The sequence below is a fragment of the Protopterus annectens genome, chromosome 1.part1 (genome assembly GCF_019279795.1).
Source record: "Protopterus annectens isolate FY-2018-M chromosome 1.part1, PAN1.0, whole genome shotgun sequence".
NCBI classification, from domain to species: domain Eukaryota; kingdom Metazoa; phylum Chordata; order Ceratodontiformes; family Protopteridae; genus Protopterus; species Protopterus annectens.
Window position 1 is genome coordinate 1103982059 of NC_056726.1, and position 17763 is coordinate 1103999821.

At 39.5% G+C, this 17763-nt stretch overlaps 1 protein-coding gene across 1 annotated transcript in view; it reads right to left on the bottom strand.

Annotated features, from left to right (window-relative positions):
* The window catches only part of LOC122809014 (putative protein ZNF720), a 37246-nt gene extending 21224 nt beyond the window's left edge, over window positions 1–16022 (bottom strand). The window contains exons 1-2 of the mRNA XM_044080207.1: window positions 15616–16022; window positions 2758–2884 (exon numbers count right to left, since the gene is read on the bottom strand). Of these exons, the coding sequence (XP_043936142.1) occupies window positions 2758–2884; window positions 15616–15627 (139 nt within the window). The 5' untranslated portion in view covers window positions 15628–16022. The remainder of the gene's footprint in view (window positions 1–2757; window positions 2885–15615) is intronic.
* Window positions 16023–17763: the final 1741 nt, after the last annotated feature.

Sequence of the window (17763 nt, forward strand, 5' to 3'; positions counted from 1 at the left end):
GAATGCAGAAGTCCAGGAAGTCATCAAAAGAAAGAAGGAGTGTAGGAACAAGTGGGAGACAATGCTAAGAAAGAATACTGGATGGCTAACAGAGAGGCTAAGAAAGAAGTTGGAATAGCAAAGAACAAGGCAGCAGAGACATTCTACCAGCTTCAGGAAAGTGACTCAGTAGGTGGCAGAAAGAAATTGTATCAGGTTGCAAGGCAAAGACTGAAAGATTAAGAAAATAGTCAGACACCCTTCATAAGGGATGCCAACAGAAACTTGGTCACAGGACATCAAAGGCAGATGGAAGGAGTACTTCCAGCATCTTCTGAATGAAATAAATACCACAGAAGCTATACTGCCCCAGACACAGCCTGGAATGAGAAAAGAAGAGGAGCCCACCCTAGAAGAAGTAAGAACCTGACTATGGAAAATGAAGTCAGAGAAAGCAGCAGGCTCAGATGAGGTCACAGCAGATATGATAAAGATGCTGGGTGAGACAGGGGAGAAATATCTCCTGAGGGTATTCATAGCAGTGTGGACAGAAAGGTGTATTCCAGATGACTGGAGACTAAGAATATTCATGCCAGTGTACACAAACAAAGGGGACATCCACAAATGTGGGCAAGACAGAGGAATTAAACTCCTGTCACATAGTATGAAAATTCTGGAGTGGGTGATTGATAAATGGATATACAAAGCATTAGAAAGTATGATGAGAGATGAGCAGTTCTGATTCAGATCAGAATGCAGCACAATATACCTGATGTCTGCAGTGACACAGGCAGTTGATCAGAAGGTAGAGATGAGGAAAGAGTCCAACTGGGCATTCCTAGATCTGGAGAAAGCATATGACAAGGTCCCAAGAAAGATGATTTAGGCAGTCCTGCAATGGTTCAATGTCCTGGAAACACCAGCAGAATTAGTGCAGGCTGTGTACAAGGACCCAATGGGAAAAGCTGGTAATTTAACAAAGTTAAACAAATCTTTACTTTACATATGCAGTGACAGTTTTGAGAAAAGTGAACAGAGTGGTTCTCAGTGGGAGTGGGTATATGCACCAGGGCTCAGCACTGAGCCTACTGATAGTAATACTAGGTAATATTATTGGTAATACTGCTTGTAACAGTGGTAACACTGCTAGTAATACTGGTAATACTACTGGTAATACTGCTAGTACTACTGATAACACTGCTAGTAATACTGGTAATACTACTGGTAATACTGCTAGTACTACTGATAATACTGATAGTTCTACTGCTAATACTACTGGTAATGCTGCTAGCAATACTTCTAACGCTACTGGTAATACTGCTAGTAATACTGCTGATACTACTGGTATTACTACTAGTAATACTGCTAATCCTACTGGTAACACTGCTAGTAATACTGGTAATACTACTGGTAATACTTGCTAATACTACTGATAATACTGATAGTTCTACTGCTAATATTACTGGTAATACTGCTAGTAATACTTCTAACACTACTGGTAATACTGCTAGTAATAATGGCAATAGTACTGGTAATACTGCTAGTAATACTGCTGGTACTACTGGTATCACTACTAGTAATACTGCTAATCCTACTGGTAACACTGCTAGTAATACTGGTAATACTACTGGTAATACTGCTAGCAATACTTCTAACACTACTGGTAATACTGCTAGCAATACTGGCAATAGTTCTGGTATTATTACTAGTAATACTGCTAATCCTATTGGTAATACTGCCAGTAATACTGCTAATCCTATTGGTAATACTGCTAGTAATACTGCTAATCCTATTGGTAATACTGCTAGTAATACTGCTAATACTATTGGTAATACTGTTAGTAATACTGGGTATGGACTACATCAGCAAAGAGGTCATAGGAGACAGATCAATAAAGCTGCTGTATGCAGACAATGTGACATTACAAGCAGACCCTGAAAAGGAACGTCAATACATGATAGAGGAGTGGAATGCAAAAGTGAAGGCGGACAGGATGAAACTGAGTACAGAAAAAAATAGCTGTCAAAGCAGAAAATGAGGAAATCAGAAAATGCTGAAATTTGTGACTGAAGGAAACAGTGGAATAGGTTAACAGCTATAAGTATTTAGGAGGTGTGTCTGAAGAGAAGGGGAGTCTGAATGAGGAGGTCTGTGCTAGAATCAAAGGGGCTTCAGCCACTGGCACAGAGTGTCAGGGCTAGTGTATGACAGAAAAAAGAAACTGAAAAGTAATGGGACCAGTATTTCTGTATTATACAGAAACTTTGGCAGTGAAGGCAGAGCAGCTGAGGAAGCTAGAGGGGGATGGAGATGTAGGACTGAGATGGGTGGTAGGAAGCACACTGTGACCCAGATAAAGAAATGAGGACATCAGTGCAAAACGTAAAATAATAAATTGCAGTGAAGGCCAAAGAGAACAGATTACATATGCAAGAAGGCAGAAGATGATTTGGTGAAGAAGATTTGGGAGAAAGAACAAGAAGGCAAGAGGAAACAAAGGCATTCAGTAAAGAGATGGATGGACAGACTGCATGTCAGAAGATCAGTGACACTCACATGTGACTTTTAGTGGCACTGAATGGACAGAGGCGGCAACAATTGATGCAACAGCCTTACTTCACAAAAACTATGAGAAAAAGAGAGTTGTGATGATGATATTGATGAATGATGGAAACAAATCTGCACAACATTTAACTGCAATAAATAAATAATGCTAAATATGTACCTGTGATACCCCCAATAAATAATGCTGATTATATACCTGTACGATCCCCTTACCTATGGAAATCATGTTCTCGTAGTTCTGTACCATCACTTCTCTGTGTAGCTCTTTCTCTTCTTCACTCAGCAACTTCCACTCCTCTCTTGAAAACTCAACAGCAACATCTTCAAAGGTTTCTGGCATCTAAAAGCATTTTAAAAAATTGCCAAAATTAATAAATCTTTAGTTTTTCTTACTTGGTGACAGTTTTGTGTAAATAGAAGAGTCTGAGGAGCGAGTTGGCAACCAGAGTAACCAGCTATACCCATTTGCTCCCACAATAAGATACTTTTCCTGCAATCAGATTAAGCAGTGCAGCACACGTTCACATTAATGTGTAAAAAACAGTATATGTTGGAATAATAATGCACTTAAATCACTGCATTCAGACTGATACAGAACATCCTTTGCTTTACTAATAAAAACATTTAAAACATTGACATTGTTTTGACAACAAAATCACACAACATCACAACATTCCTGCACACAATAAATAATAAAGAAATACTTTTCACAACAATTTATGCATTTATCCACATTTATTAACAGTAAGGTTTCACTGGGCAGAGTAAATTTTCTGTGAAGGCTAAGGAAGAAAAGCTGCAGAAAGTATGTATAACAGTCAAATATCAATGTCATACAAATATATGCAGCATGGAGGAAGATAAAACAAGAACAAACAAAAACAGCGAAATTAACATACAGCTGTAAAAGTAACAACGTGGAGAAGTGGGCGATGAAGACGTCAACAGCTGCACCAGATAATATTAAGATGTTAAAAAAGTTACTATAGTATTTTTTCAGATTACTAATAAATAGGCATAAGAAATTTATTGTAAGAATAATTTTTATATGAGATGAATGATTTATGCAGGAAGGGAAGGTTTAATATATCAGTGAACACAATCAGAAAAGTGTGAGACAGATGAAAGAAACAGGAAGCAATAGTTACAATATGCAAATAGGAGGAGGGGAGAAGGGAAGGACGTAATAGTAGCAGTCACGGCTGGCCAGGTATCATAAGGGATAAAAGTGGTCAGATGGCAAACAGAAAGGATAACACAAGGAACTGGGAAGGCTAAAAAGAAACAGAGACAGAGGTAGTGTGACTGAAAGTGTCTTTATATTTAAATATTCTGTCACTCAGAAATTATGTGTTTAAAATGACGCCGAAACAGAAATTGAAAAACCTTCCTTACTTCGTAGTCATCAAAAATTACACACAAGTGTGTGTGTGTGTGTGTGTGTGTGTGTGTGTGTGTGAGAGAGAGAGAGAGACAGAGAGTAAAGCTGTCTTAAACCTTCCAAAAGTCATGACAAAAAGTAAATGATAAAAAAGACATGACTTGATGGAAAGCAATTTTTCTGTCTCTTTTTTTTTTTTTGGTTACAAACTGAGTGAGTTCCCTCATCATAAAAAGGATTTTAACTACCAAAGTTGTATGTACTAAAAGCATGGAGTGCTAACAATGTGACCTATAAAAACCCTGTACATATGAGGATGTATGGTAAAAATGTTACTAACATTATTATAAAGCTAATATTTGAGTAAAGAAACCTCGGGAAGGCACACAGCATTACTGCAGATTACAGTGTTTGCTGATCCTTCGCATAGGCCCCAGACCAACAATATATTTATTACAAGCAGTTGTATAAATCCTGGTGATTCAGGCTAGTGCTATTTAAACAAAAAAGAAGGGTTTTAAAATCCACATGCTTTGCAGTTAGGAAAGAAAAATATGACAAAAGCACTGGAGTTATGCAAAGAAGTAATAACCCTTAACATGGGGTTCTCCTCTAGGCAGTTTCTAATCCTGGACTCTAGTACTGAAAAAAAGAACGGAAGGATACAAACAAATGCAAGGACCATCAGTCTGAATACTTCTGCTGGCCTGGTTTACATGTTTCTTGCGAGCCATCCTGAGAACCACTTGCAGTACCTGCTAACACGAAACTTGCAGAGTTCAGTACGTTTTAATGGATGTATGTTCATTTGAACATGGAGGGGTTAGATATTTAGTTGAATCAGTTGGTTATGATTCTTATTCTACCATTCATGTATCCACATCCTATACTTTATCTTAGATGAACATTCTATTTAAAATGTGGAAGGTTGAAGCTCCTAGTAGGTGACTTATACAAGGCATTGAGATTATGTCTGTCTCCTTAAGGAAAATAAGTGTTGATATATTATGTGAGATATCTTAGATACACTGGTGCTGATACATTCTGTAGGATATCTTAGATATACTGGTGCTGATACATTCTGTGGGATATCTTAGATATACTGGTGCTGATACATTCTGTGGGATATCTTAGCTATACTGGTGCTGATGCATTCTGTGGGATATCTTAGCTATACTGGTGCTGATATATTCTGTAGGATATCTTAGATATACTGGTGTGGATATATTCTGTAGGATATCTTAGATATACTGGTGTTGATATATTCTGTGGGATATCTTAGATATACTGGTTCTGATACATTCTGTAGGATATCTTAGATATACTGGTGCTGATACATTCTGTGGGATATCTTAGATATACTGGAGCTGATACATTATGTGGAATATCTTAGATATACTGGTGCTGATACATTCTGTGCGGTATCTTAGCTATACTAGCGCTAATACAATCTATGGGATATCTTAGATATACTGGTGTGGATGCATTCTGTAGGATATATTAGATATACTGGTGCTGATATATTCTGTGGGATATCTTAGATATACTGGTTTTGATACATTCTGCGGGATATCTTAGATATACTGGTGCTGATACATTCTGTGGAGTATCTTAGCTATACTAGTGCTGATACAATCTATGGGATATCTTAGATATACTGGTGTGGATGCATTCTGTAGGATATCTTAGATATACTGGTGCTGATATATTCTGTGGGATATCTTAGATATACTGGTTTTGATACATTCTGCGGGATAGCTTAGATATACTGGTGCTGATACATTCTGTGTGATATCTTAGATATACTGGTGCTGATACATTCTATGGAATATCTTAGATATACTAGTGCTGATACATTCTGCGGGGTATCTTAGATATACTGGTGCTGATACATTCTGTGGGATATCTTAGATATACTGGTGCTGATACATTCTGTGGGATATCTTAGCTATACTGGTGCTGATATATTCTGTGGGATATCTTAGATATACTGGTGCTGATACTTTCTGCGGGATATCTTAGATATACTGGTGTGGATGCATTGTGCGGGATATCTTAGATATACTGGTGTGGATGCATTCTGTGGGATATCTTAGCTATACTGGTGCTGATACATTTTGTTGAATATCTTAGATATACTGGTGCTGATACATTCTGTGGGATATCTTAGATATGCTGGTGCTGATACATTCTGTCGGATATCTTAGATATACTGGTGCTGATACATTCTGTGGGATATCTTAGCTATACTGGTGCTGATACATTCCGTGGGATATCTTAGCTATACTGGTGCTGATACATTCTGTGGGATATCTTAGATATACTGGTGTGGATGCATTCTGTAGGATATCTTAGCTATACTGGTGCTGATACATTCTGTTGAATATCTTAGATATACTGGTGCGGATACATTCTGTGGGGTATCTTAGATACAATGGTGCTTATACATTCTGTGGGATATCTTAGATATACTGGTGTGGATGCATTCTGTAGGATATCTTCGCTATACTGGTGCTGATACATTCTGTTGAATATCTTAGATATACTGGTGCTGATATATTCTGTGGGATATCTTAGATATACTGGTGCTGATATATTCTGTGGGATGTCTTAGCTATACTGGTGCTGATGCATTCTGTGGGATATCTTATATATACTGGTGCTGATACATTCTATGGGATATCTTAGATATAGTGGTGTGGATGCATTCTGTAGGATATCTTAGATATACTGGTGCTGATACATTCTGTTTAATATCTTAGATATACTTCTACTTCTGGAAGCACAAGAGCATCTGCCTCTAGAGTGGTACAATTTATTATTTTGAGGGCAAATTAAGTGATCAGAATTGCCAGCAATACTGCAAAAATTACAGCTTCCATGAGACACACCTCCTTTCCCAGTACATCTGTGCCTGGTGCTTCATTGTATTCCAGAAACTATCTAATATTTGTGGATTGTTTGCAAATAAATCTCAGTTATAGGTTCATAGATTACTACTAGGCTAACTGCCCTTGTGGAGTTATTTTAAGCCAAGCCAATTACTTTATGTGAGAATCAAATCCAGCACCTTGTGCATATTAGATAAACACCTTAACCACTATGCTAACCTACCAAGTCTGATCCCTACAGCAAACAATGGAGACATATTTCCTGTTGTGACTTTCCAGTTATTAGAAATTACCTTTTCTGTGGCAAAGGTATCCATGGACTATGTCGCTGCCACAGTTCTTCTCCATTTTTCCACATTCAGTTCATTCAGCATGATGGGAAAATATTTTATGAGGCTATCCTTCTGCAGGGAAGCAAGATCCTCTATCAGTTAATGCAGAAGACTAATGCTCTGACATGTTAATGAAACTGCTTCCTGTGTCAAGGGTGCAGGGTTTGAATCTTTGTATCTTCATTTGCCTACTGCATGACCTTCAGCAAGTAAGTTAACCAGACATTGTATTAGGGCAATTGGGGATTTGTCCCAGACTCCTTAATGATCTCCTGGACTGCATGTCTAGTAACTAACAATGAACTAAACATGAAGTAAGTCAATATTAAGGGTATCGCTTCCTCGGTCTTGCATTAATAATGGGGTGCAGAATTCTATCATTCAGGGTCTTTCCATATCCCCACTGTAAAAAAAAATTACCTTTCAGGTCCTCACAATTTCTCAGAAAGATCTCCACATCTGATTCAATCCTGGATCCTCAGGGACTGAGATCTAATTGTTTTTATCTTGGTGTATTGAGAATATATACTGGTGGCAAATAAATACTGCAAACCAGTTTGTGTGCAGATAGGGATCTCCAGGCTTTTTGTTTACCAAGAGGTAGAGAGTATGTTAACATTCTCTGTACTCGAATGGAAGATGTACTTCAAATAATTTTTGGAACAACAGATATTACCACTCTATTTGGTCCAGTTACTGAGGCACCTTTCCATATGATAAAATGTGATCAATAAAGTGAGATAACACTGAAAGAAGTTCCAGAAAAGGGGAATCCACAACATTTTGGACTTCCAGGAGTTCAGGGTTTCATTAAGTTACAGGTGTACACTTGGTTAATGACCCCTGGGGCTTTTATAGGTCTAGACAACCATCCTAGTTACATCCAATAGTTTTATGTCCCATGGAGGTTACTTTAAGGAGTATATGTAAGCATGGTTGTAAACTTTTCATGTCAGGAATTCTGGACAAGTAAGTGAAAGCAAATGCATGCAGTACAATGTATTTAACCACTCCTCGAGGGGATTGTCATACAAGATTACTGTGCGCAATCAAACATATTCTTGTGTTCTTCAATGTCAGTGACAGTGTCTCTTAATTCTGGACTGTCCAGAAAAATTCCAGACAGTTGGCAACAGTATGCAATTTAATGTTAGATGTACAGGCTACCTCTGTCCATTAGAGAAACTAGTGCCAGATCTGTGATGTATTTCTGATTTCCCATCCACTTGTCCAGGTATCCTTGAATAGGGTTAGGTAGAGCTCTGCTTCACATGAATGTGAAGGCTGTCCCGGAGAAGGGGATTCTCTTATACAAAGACTTATCTTTCCAATGTGTCCTATTTATGTTGTAAGCAAGGTTTAAATTCCTAGATCAAGAAATTCTAATGCTATTCACTGTGTGGACATGCAAAATGTCTACCAGAGTGGGATCCAAAGATGCCTTTTACGCCAAGCATAGATGGCCTCTTGGGAGTCTGTAGGAAAGAGATTATACAGACAGGACTTTGTGGTGATCTACATAGGACATGCTGTTTACACCCTGTACTCTTTTTGTAAGGAACCTCTGGAGGTGCTCCAATTGTTGCATGCACCTGGAAAAGTTTTGTTAATATTGTGAAGAAGTATTAAGGTTTTGATAGGCACATTTCTGTAATGTTTAAGTAGTGTTGTATTGAGACATTCTTTATCTACCATAACCCAGATCAATGTGCCATGGAGTGTGAATTATTGATTATGCTTCAGTTGGTTAATATCATCAGGAAAAGAGGATACAGCCCATAAGGCATAACGTACCTAACACTCTAGTCATAGGTGACTCTATAGTCAGGCACACTGATGTTCCACTCACCAGGCTAAACAAGGAAAAAGTTACTGTCAGCTGCCTGTCAGGTGCCAGGATCCACCACATAATGCACGCACTCAGGTCACTCCACAACAAGTACAAATATGACTCTGTCGTTGTCCATGTTGGTGTGAATGACCTGAGATGTACCTCCCTGGACTACATGAAAAGAGACATGGAGGAGCTCTCTGATCTTGTAGCCCAGGCCGGTATGACCCTAGCCCTGAGTAGCATCCTGCCATCACCCAGAATGACACCACAGTACAAGGACAAAATGATTGACTTTAACAATTGGCTAAGCTTCTGGTGTCATTCTAAGGGAATCCAGTATCTGTCTGCCTGGGATGACATGATTGACAGACCATGCTGCTTTGCTAGAGATGGCCTGCACCTGTCGCCCTTGGGATTCCGGATACTGGCAAAGGCTCTTGCCACACCTATAGTGCCTTTTTTAGGCAAGGTTCAAATGACAAATTCACCACCGTAACAGGTACAAGCAAGCAAAATCTGAGGGTAATGCTACTCAATGCTAGAAGTCTAAACCTCAAAATGCACTCACTCGAGGCACTCCTTAAAATGGAGAACACTGACATCTGTGCAGTGATAGAGACCTGGTTCAAAGCTCCAGAGAGCACCCCTGCATTACCAGGCTATAATTCATACCACAGCTTTCGGCCACCAAACCCAGACCGAAACACTAAAGGTGGAGGCGTGTCCATATTCATTAAGGATATCCACACCTCCAAGCTAGTTGCTCAGCATAATGCATCTGAGATTATCCAAGTTCAGCTAACTCTGGGCAAAACCGCAATCCAGATTGTAGCTTGCTACAGGCACCCCACCATGCCCCAGGACTCCCACTCCTCTTTTCTTGATACACTGGAAAATATTAAGGTACAACCCAACACTCTAATAATGGGTGATTTCAACTACCCTACCATTAACTGGGAAAACTACTCATGTACCAACTCTTTTGCTCAACGTTTTCTGGAAATCATCAATTCCAACGCTTTGGATCAACTTATCCACACCCCCACCAGAGGCAGCAATATCTTAGACCTGGTCATCACCAACATGGGTGACCGGTGTTCTACACCAGAGGTCAGCTCCTAGTTGGTCAGATCCAACCACAAGCTAATCACCCTAGACATCCACATCCCGCTCCCACCCCCCATTAGGAAAACAACCGTAAAAAATTTCTCCAAAGCCAACTTCACACTTTTTAAGACAGAAGTGGCAAACTTCATGACACTCATGCAGATGGACAATAGAGTTACGACTGCTGAATACTACACAAATGCACTTTATGAGCACTTACACAAGTGCATGGATCATGCTATCCCTAACAGAACCAAGAGGCTATCCTCCAAAAGAAGGAAGCCAATCTGGTGGTCTTCTGCCATAAACAAACTCTACAACAGAAGAAAGAAACTGTTGCAAAAAAGAGTAAAATCCCATGATTGGAGGAACTCCCTCGTCAGCCTCAGTAAGAAGCTGAGATCCCTCATAAAATCCTCCATAGCTAGTTATGAAAACAAAATTGCCACTGATTCTAAAGACAACCACAAAGCATTCTATAGCTATGTCAAAAATCTCAATGGCAACACTCAGATCTGCTCTGAGTTACAGCACAATGACACTAAATATACAGAACCAACTGATATTGCCAACATCCTGGCAGATAAGTTCAGTGCCAACATCCTGGCAGATAGGTTCAGTGCTAACTTTACCCCCCTCTCACCCCCTAAAGGGCCCATCTTTATACCGGAAGAATGCAAAGTTCCTGTAATCACGGCTGCACAGGTAAAACCTTCACTCTCCAAAGCCAAGAACATAGCATCCATGGGACCTGACAACATCCCAGGCTGCCTTCTACATGAACTACAGAATGAACTGGCACCCCACCTAAGTACCATGTTCAATCATAGCCTCACCTCAGGCTTTGTGCCCATTGAATGGCACACAGTGACAGTTATACCACTCCACAAAGTGGGGGCCACAACAGACTCCGGGAACTACCGTCCCATTAGCCTGATGAGCCTCGTCTGCAAGGTCATGGAACGTATCATCATGGAACTCATAAACAAAGACATTGGAGATCTCCAAACCCTGGATCCCACACAGTTTGGGTTTGTAAAAAGCAGATCATGTCTCCTAAACCTCAAAAGTTCCTCACCAAAGAACCTATGAACCTGATAGACTTCTTTGAAGTAGTCACCAAGGCCATGGATGAGGGTAAGGTGGTTCACACAGCCTATCTAGATCTCGCCAAGGCGTTCGACACCATCCCCCACTCTGGAATTATAGATAAACTCACTAAACTAGGTATAAATCCCTATGTCACAAGATGGGTTGTCAACTGGCTTACTGAAAGAACCCACACTGTGAAAGTAGCAGACTCCAAATCAGACTTCAGACCAGTGCAAGTGGAGTACCACAGGGTTCAGTCCTGGGTCCTCTCCTGTTTGGTATCTACTTCTCTGAAGTAGAGGCTAACACAGAAGGTCTTTTACTAACTAAATTCGCAGATGACTGCAAGCAAGGAGCCATAATTGAAACTCCTAATGATGTGGACATCCTACAAAAGGGCCTCACTGAGACAGATGCCTGGTGTCAAAGATATGGTCTCAAGCTCAATGCCAAAAAGTGCATTGTCATCCCCTTTGGTAAAAATTCTGTACCCATGAACTACCACATAGGCGGTAGTCTACTTAACACCGAAAGTGTGATAAGAGACCTTGGGACACAGGTGGACAGTAGTCTCTCCTTTGATAATCACATCGCCAAAGTGGTCAGGAAATCCTTCTATGTGGCACACCTCATCACAAAAGGATTCTCATCCAGAAAAAAAGAGGTCATTGTTCCCCTCTACTCATCACTCATTAGACCCATTATAGAGTACAACGCCTCTTTTGGTATGTACCTCACAAGACATCTACAACAACTGGAAAGGTCACAAAAATACCTCACAAAGAGGATTACTGGCCTCAAACAGATGCCTTACGCAGACCATCTCAAAAAACTCCAGCTTTACTCCGTCACATATCGCCTACTCAGAGGCGATCTCTGCCTAACATACAAAGCTATGTCAAACCCAGAGCTGTTGGATATGCTCCACTTAAAGAAATCCCAATCCCTCCGAGCTACATGCTCTAGGAACCTAAACCTTGTCACCACAATAAACAGAACATGCTGGAGGGATAGATTCCTGTCCCAGAGACTTCCCATACTCTGGAACAGACTACCTATCTATGTCAAACAGAGCTCCTCATTAGCACTCTTCCAGAAAAATATTGATGATTGGATGGGAAATGGGAAATTCACCCCAGGGATCACTTCTGTGGTTCTGCTTGACAGGAGCACAGGAAAATAACTTTCTTGGGTGGCGAAATCCAGGGTACATTTTTGGCTAGGCTTGTATAGGCCCTAGGACCAATAGCCTAGTGCTTACCTATGAACTTATGAACTTATACATCTAGATCCCGCAATAGAGAAAAATCTCAAGTGATTCTTTAACGAAATTACACTGGTCACAACTGAGTGGAAGATATGATCTTACTTATTCTTATGTGGATTTTGTATGCAAAAGAATGAAAGAACTTAAGAACCCTGTGGTGCTTGAGTAGTCCAAGAGGTCCTCTCCCTCATTCAGTCAGTGATATATAGCTACACACACTCACACAGACACATCCATACTTGTGCACGCACACTATAAAGTGAACTTAAGTCCCTTTTCATTGTGGCTGTAATATGACAAACTGAAAGCACCAAAAGGAATCCAGTGACACAAGGGTTACCCAACTTACTCCCCTGCCGGACCATGTTAAAGGTCACGTACCATTAAGCAGGGAGGAAAGATGCTAACTTAAGCACCAGCTGACCAATATTACCATACCTATAAATAAATAAATAAATAAATAAATAGACAGACAGACACAGGTAGCATGAGATATGCATGCATGTTACTTTGTATTGCTGCTTTAAACAAAACAGGTAATTATTCATAGAAAACCAGTTTGCTTGACTTAGCGTAGAAGTCTCATCTGAAGCTCTGTCAACTCTATTCATGAGGGTGTTACTTTGCTCTACTGCAAACAGATAACTATTCATAGAAAACCAGTTCCAGTGAAACTCTCTCAGCTTTATGCACACTTTTTGCTTCAGCTTTAACATCCTGGTTCTGTCCCCAGCAAAGTTTTACAGCTGTGGATTAGAAGTACAGCAGAGAGGATTCTGAGTGGGTTTGCACGCTTAACCACGTTATTATGTGTCTGAAACACAAAAGCCAAAGAAATTTGCTCTCATTGTGAATCTGGCATCCACGTTGAGAACACTAATGCTAGGTTACAGTCAGAGACCTGATCATAATTCTCTGTAGTGCATGGAGCTTTATCTGCTCCAAGTACTACCAGCCAAAAAAAAAGGGGAAAAAGGCACAAAGTGTTTTGCTAGCTTTCAAAGCCATTAAAGCATTTAGAGAACACTGTCAAACATACATCAGCACACATCAGGACAATGTTTTGTTAAAAAGTCAGATATAGATTTCTGGCACAGTAAATAGAAATGCATCTATTATTTGAGTTAACCTGCTGTGGTTTGTAGGTCAGCACTGTCATTTCTTAATGACTAATGTGAGACATGGTCTTAACAGCACTTGCAAGTGATGCTTAACAATTGTTAAGATCTGGTCTCTTGCTACTGAAACATTTAACTTGTTTGTCTTTTTGCCAGTATTGGAGCGCAATGACAGTGTTGCACTCACTACATATATTTACTGCACATAAACCTCTGTAGCTCCCAGTAAAAGATATGCCCTTACCTGTAGCTTTATAACCCTCTGTTCCTGCTCCCATCCTCACCCCAGTAACACAGGCGACACCTTCACCTTGAAAAATCCACACATTCTCAAATTCTAAACTATCTACTAACCAGCAATGTTCTAGTTAATACTCGGCATACAGTGGATGCCCAGGGAGAAATGCTCCAGACACAAGTCTTTGTAATGTGGGAGGAAATCGGAGTACCCAGAGAAAATCCACAAGAACACAGAGAGGACATGCAGACTCTGCACAGAAGGCACTCTAGATGAGAATTTAACCGGAGAACCTCTTGCTGTGAAGCGACAACACTACCGCTGCACCACTGCACTGTCCTGATCTTTTAAAGCCCTTTGACAATGTATCTTATAACAAACTCTTAAACACACTTTCTGAACTTAAACTAAGCCAATCTATACCTGCATGGTTCCAGGATTATCTAGCTGGTTGCCAACAGACTGTAAAGTGGCAAAATAATCTCTCCTCTTCTAGCAGTTACTTTGGGTGTTCCATAAGTGTCTATCCATGGTTGTCTTCTTTTTGCTATGTTTACTAACAACCTTCATACTGCCACCCTACACGCCACCTTGGTACAATATGCAGACGACTCAACCCTGATATGTTCTGCTCCATCACTCCTACAACTTCAAAACATAAATGAGGAGTCCCTTCACTGCAGCTGAATTATGGCTAACAAATCCACAGCTTACACTCGACCCCAATGAAACTAAACTGATGCTGTTTCATCCCTCAAGAGCCACTGACCCCATCCCTACGTTTAAAATCACCTTGACAAACAGTGCTGCCATTACTTCATTCCTCCAAACCAAACTGCTGGGAAATCATAGATCACAATATGAAATCTGACATACACATAGCCCAAACAATAAAAATCTACACAAGAAGCTTGGTACCCATACAGGAGTAAGAAATACTTAACCAAAAATACTAGGGTCATCACTGCAAAAACTCTCCTTTATGTATTTCCCATTCTTTTCAACCTAAAGAAATCTGATCTAAGTAAGCTTGATACCTGTTACAACAAGAATCACAAAGTTTGCAACTGATTCGGCTTATAGATCCCATTACTGCCTGACCCTTAAGCAGCTCTCTTGGCTAGAATTACCCATTCTGCTAGCCCTCAACCAGTTACCATGGTCCATCAAACACTTTACCAACCAATAAGAATTCCATCTCTACAAAACATACAAATTCAGTACTCAGACAACCAGTTATTACATTCCAGTAGCAAATCATTAATAAATAAATATAACCAAAACTAAAAGTGCTGCCGGGGATTTCCTTTACTCAAATGGCATTTGAAAAATCTGGAATTCCTTGCCTTTAAACATAAGCCCATAGACAGTATAACAGACTTTAAAAAACTTTTCAAACACTACTTCTCTAGTACACAGTTATGCTCTTGTTCTGACCCAGGTTAATAACTAACTTTTAAAATAATAATAATAATAATAATAATAATAATAATAATAATAACTTTGTTACTCAGATTTCTGTTCCATTAATCTTGAAATGTAATCTCTGTATTACATTATCTATTCCTGTCATTTCGTATTGATATATATATTGTACATTAATATGTTTGGACTTTTATTGGATTGCTTGTTTTATTTAAGTAGAGCTTTGTCGCCCTGTGGTCTCAGCTGAAAAAAGACTTTTTTTGTCCAGTTGGACTTTCCCAGTAAACAAATGTAAAATAAATAATAAATAAATAATAAATTCATAATTAACAGAAGACCCACTGGCACAAACTGGAAAAATGGCTGTAACACAAAGCAGCTCTTACCTCTAGCTTCATGACGAGCCTGCCAAACTGTTCAGGACGGCAAACAGCTACTGCTTGCAAGGGCTAAGAATGTAAACACCAGACCTGTGGTATACACAGTCACAAAAAATATTTGTCATGAAAGAGCCATAGCCGTCTCAAAACAATTTCATGTAATCGAACACTCAGTTCCTGTCTGCCAGTGAAATGTGTCCCTCTGCAGTTCTGTCACCTGATTAATATTCATGGAGAAAGAGCAAGTGAGAGGCAGTGGTAAGAATATTTAATAAGATAGACGACACTTGCTAAACCCAGTCTGTCTGTATGTAGTGTAACAAACATGCACTTCATCCGCATAGGCGTGGATAAACTTTCATGTATTTTATATATAATAGAATATTGATGTACAGTTTTCTGTTATTATTCATGTAACCTGAGCCTGCAATCAATCATTATTGTGATCTGTATTCTACTATGCTAGTAAACAAATATAAATAAAATAAATGTCAAAGAGTTTTGTATTCTACATATTGTACAGCTTTGTTAATTGTAACAGAAACTCATTTTTAATAAAATTTAATTTACATCAAAACATCATCTGGGTTTATATGTTTCACCTTCTGTACAGTTCACAAATGTATTTGTGTGCAATGTGGCATACGCAGTATAAATATTTTGTGTGTGCTTATATTTATGTAAAAACTATTTTTATTAATTTTGTATTTTGTTAAAAGAATTATATTAAAATGAGTGTTTCATTGCAATTTAAAATGTGCTGATTGTCTTTATTGCTAAAAATATAATTTTTAGGGTTTTGAGGAATATATAGCTAGATAGACAGATAGATAGATATAGATAGATATAGATACAGATATAGTATGTTGATTACATAGGGTCAGTTTTGACTTATGGTCACTGTCTATGTGAGGCTCATTTTTCTTCCCTTTTTAAACAATGCTGTGAGGTTCCATTCCAAGGATGTCTGCCAACAGATGGCACCCCAAAAATGTAGAGTCACAGATAGTAGCACACAATCCAGTGGATAAGGGGATGACAGTGAACATTGTATGGATGATTTTGGACTCTTCCTGTGTTGTTCATGCTAGAGGGAACCTGTGTGCCGAGGACAGGAGCTGGATAAGGGGATGACACTGAGCATTGTGTGGTGATTTTGGACTCTTCCTGTGTTGTTTACAGGAGTGGGAACCTGTGTGTCGAGGACAGGTGCTGTGTAATGGGATGACACTGAGCACTGTGTGGGTGATTTTGGACTCTTCTTGTGTTGTTCACGGTAGTGGGAACCTGTGTGTCGCGGATAGGTGCTGGATAAGGGGATGGCACTGAGCATTGTGTGGGTGATTTTGGACTCTTCTTGTGTTGCTCACAGTACTGGGAACCTGTGTGCTGAGGACAGCTGCTGTGTTAGGGGGTGACATTGATCTTTGCATGGGTGATTTTGGACTCTTCCTGTGTTGTTCATGCCATGGTACTGGGAACCTGCGTGTCAAGGACAAGTACTGGATAAGGGGATGACACTAAGCACTGTGTGGTGATTTTGGACACTTCCTGTGTTGTTCAAATCTCTTGTGTGCTTGCTGGATATGATTTGATGGAGACACAATTCGACAGTTTGCAGTGGTTTTGTTGCTCTTTTTTCAGAGATGGGAAGATGTAGACTTGAGTGCTATAGGGGGAAGGGAACAGGAAAGCGAAGCTGTAATAGTAACTCTATATGCTAATTGGCATTATTATTGGATAAATATTGTTGTTGGAGTGTTTGGTGTGCAATTGTTCTTTACCTTGGTTTTGTTTCATTAAGTATTGTTGCGGGTACGATCACCAAAGGTCTTACATCATCACAGTGTTGAAAGAGATGATCTGCAGCTTGATTTAGTGAGGTCTATGTGCAGTGTGTACAAGGATGAATAGCTTCTGTTTTTTTTTCTCTGCCTCTCTGATTTCAAACGCATTAATAATCATATCATACTGCCATACATTTGCCAGTGGCAGATAAACTGAAGATGTTGCTACTTTACTTTATTATATGGCAGTACAGATTTAGATCCCTCGATTGCGTGTTAATGGTATTACCTTTCTTACTGATTTGCAGGAGATTCACTAGTATGGCATCATTCAAGATCCTAAAGGCCAAACAGAGGTGACATGCAT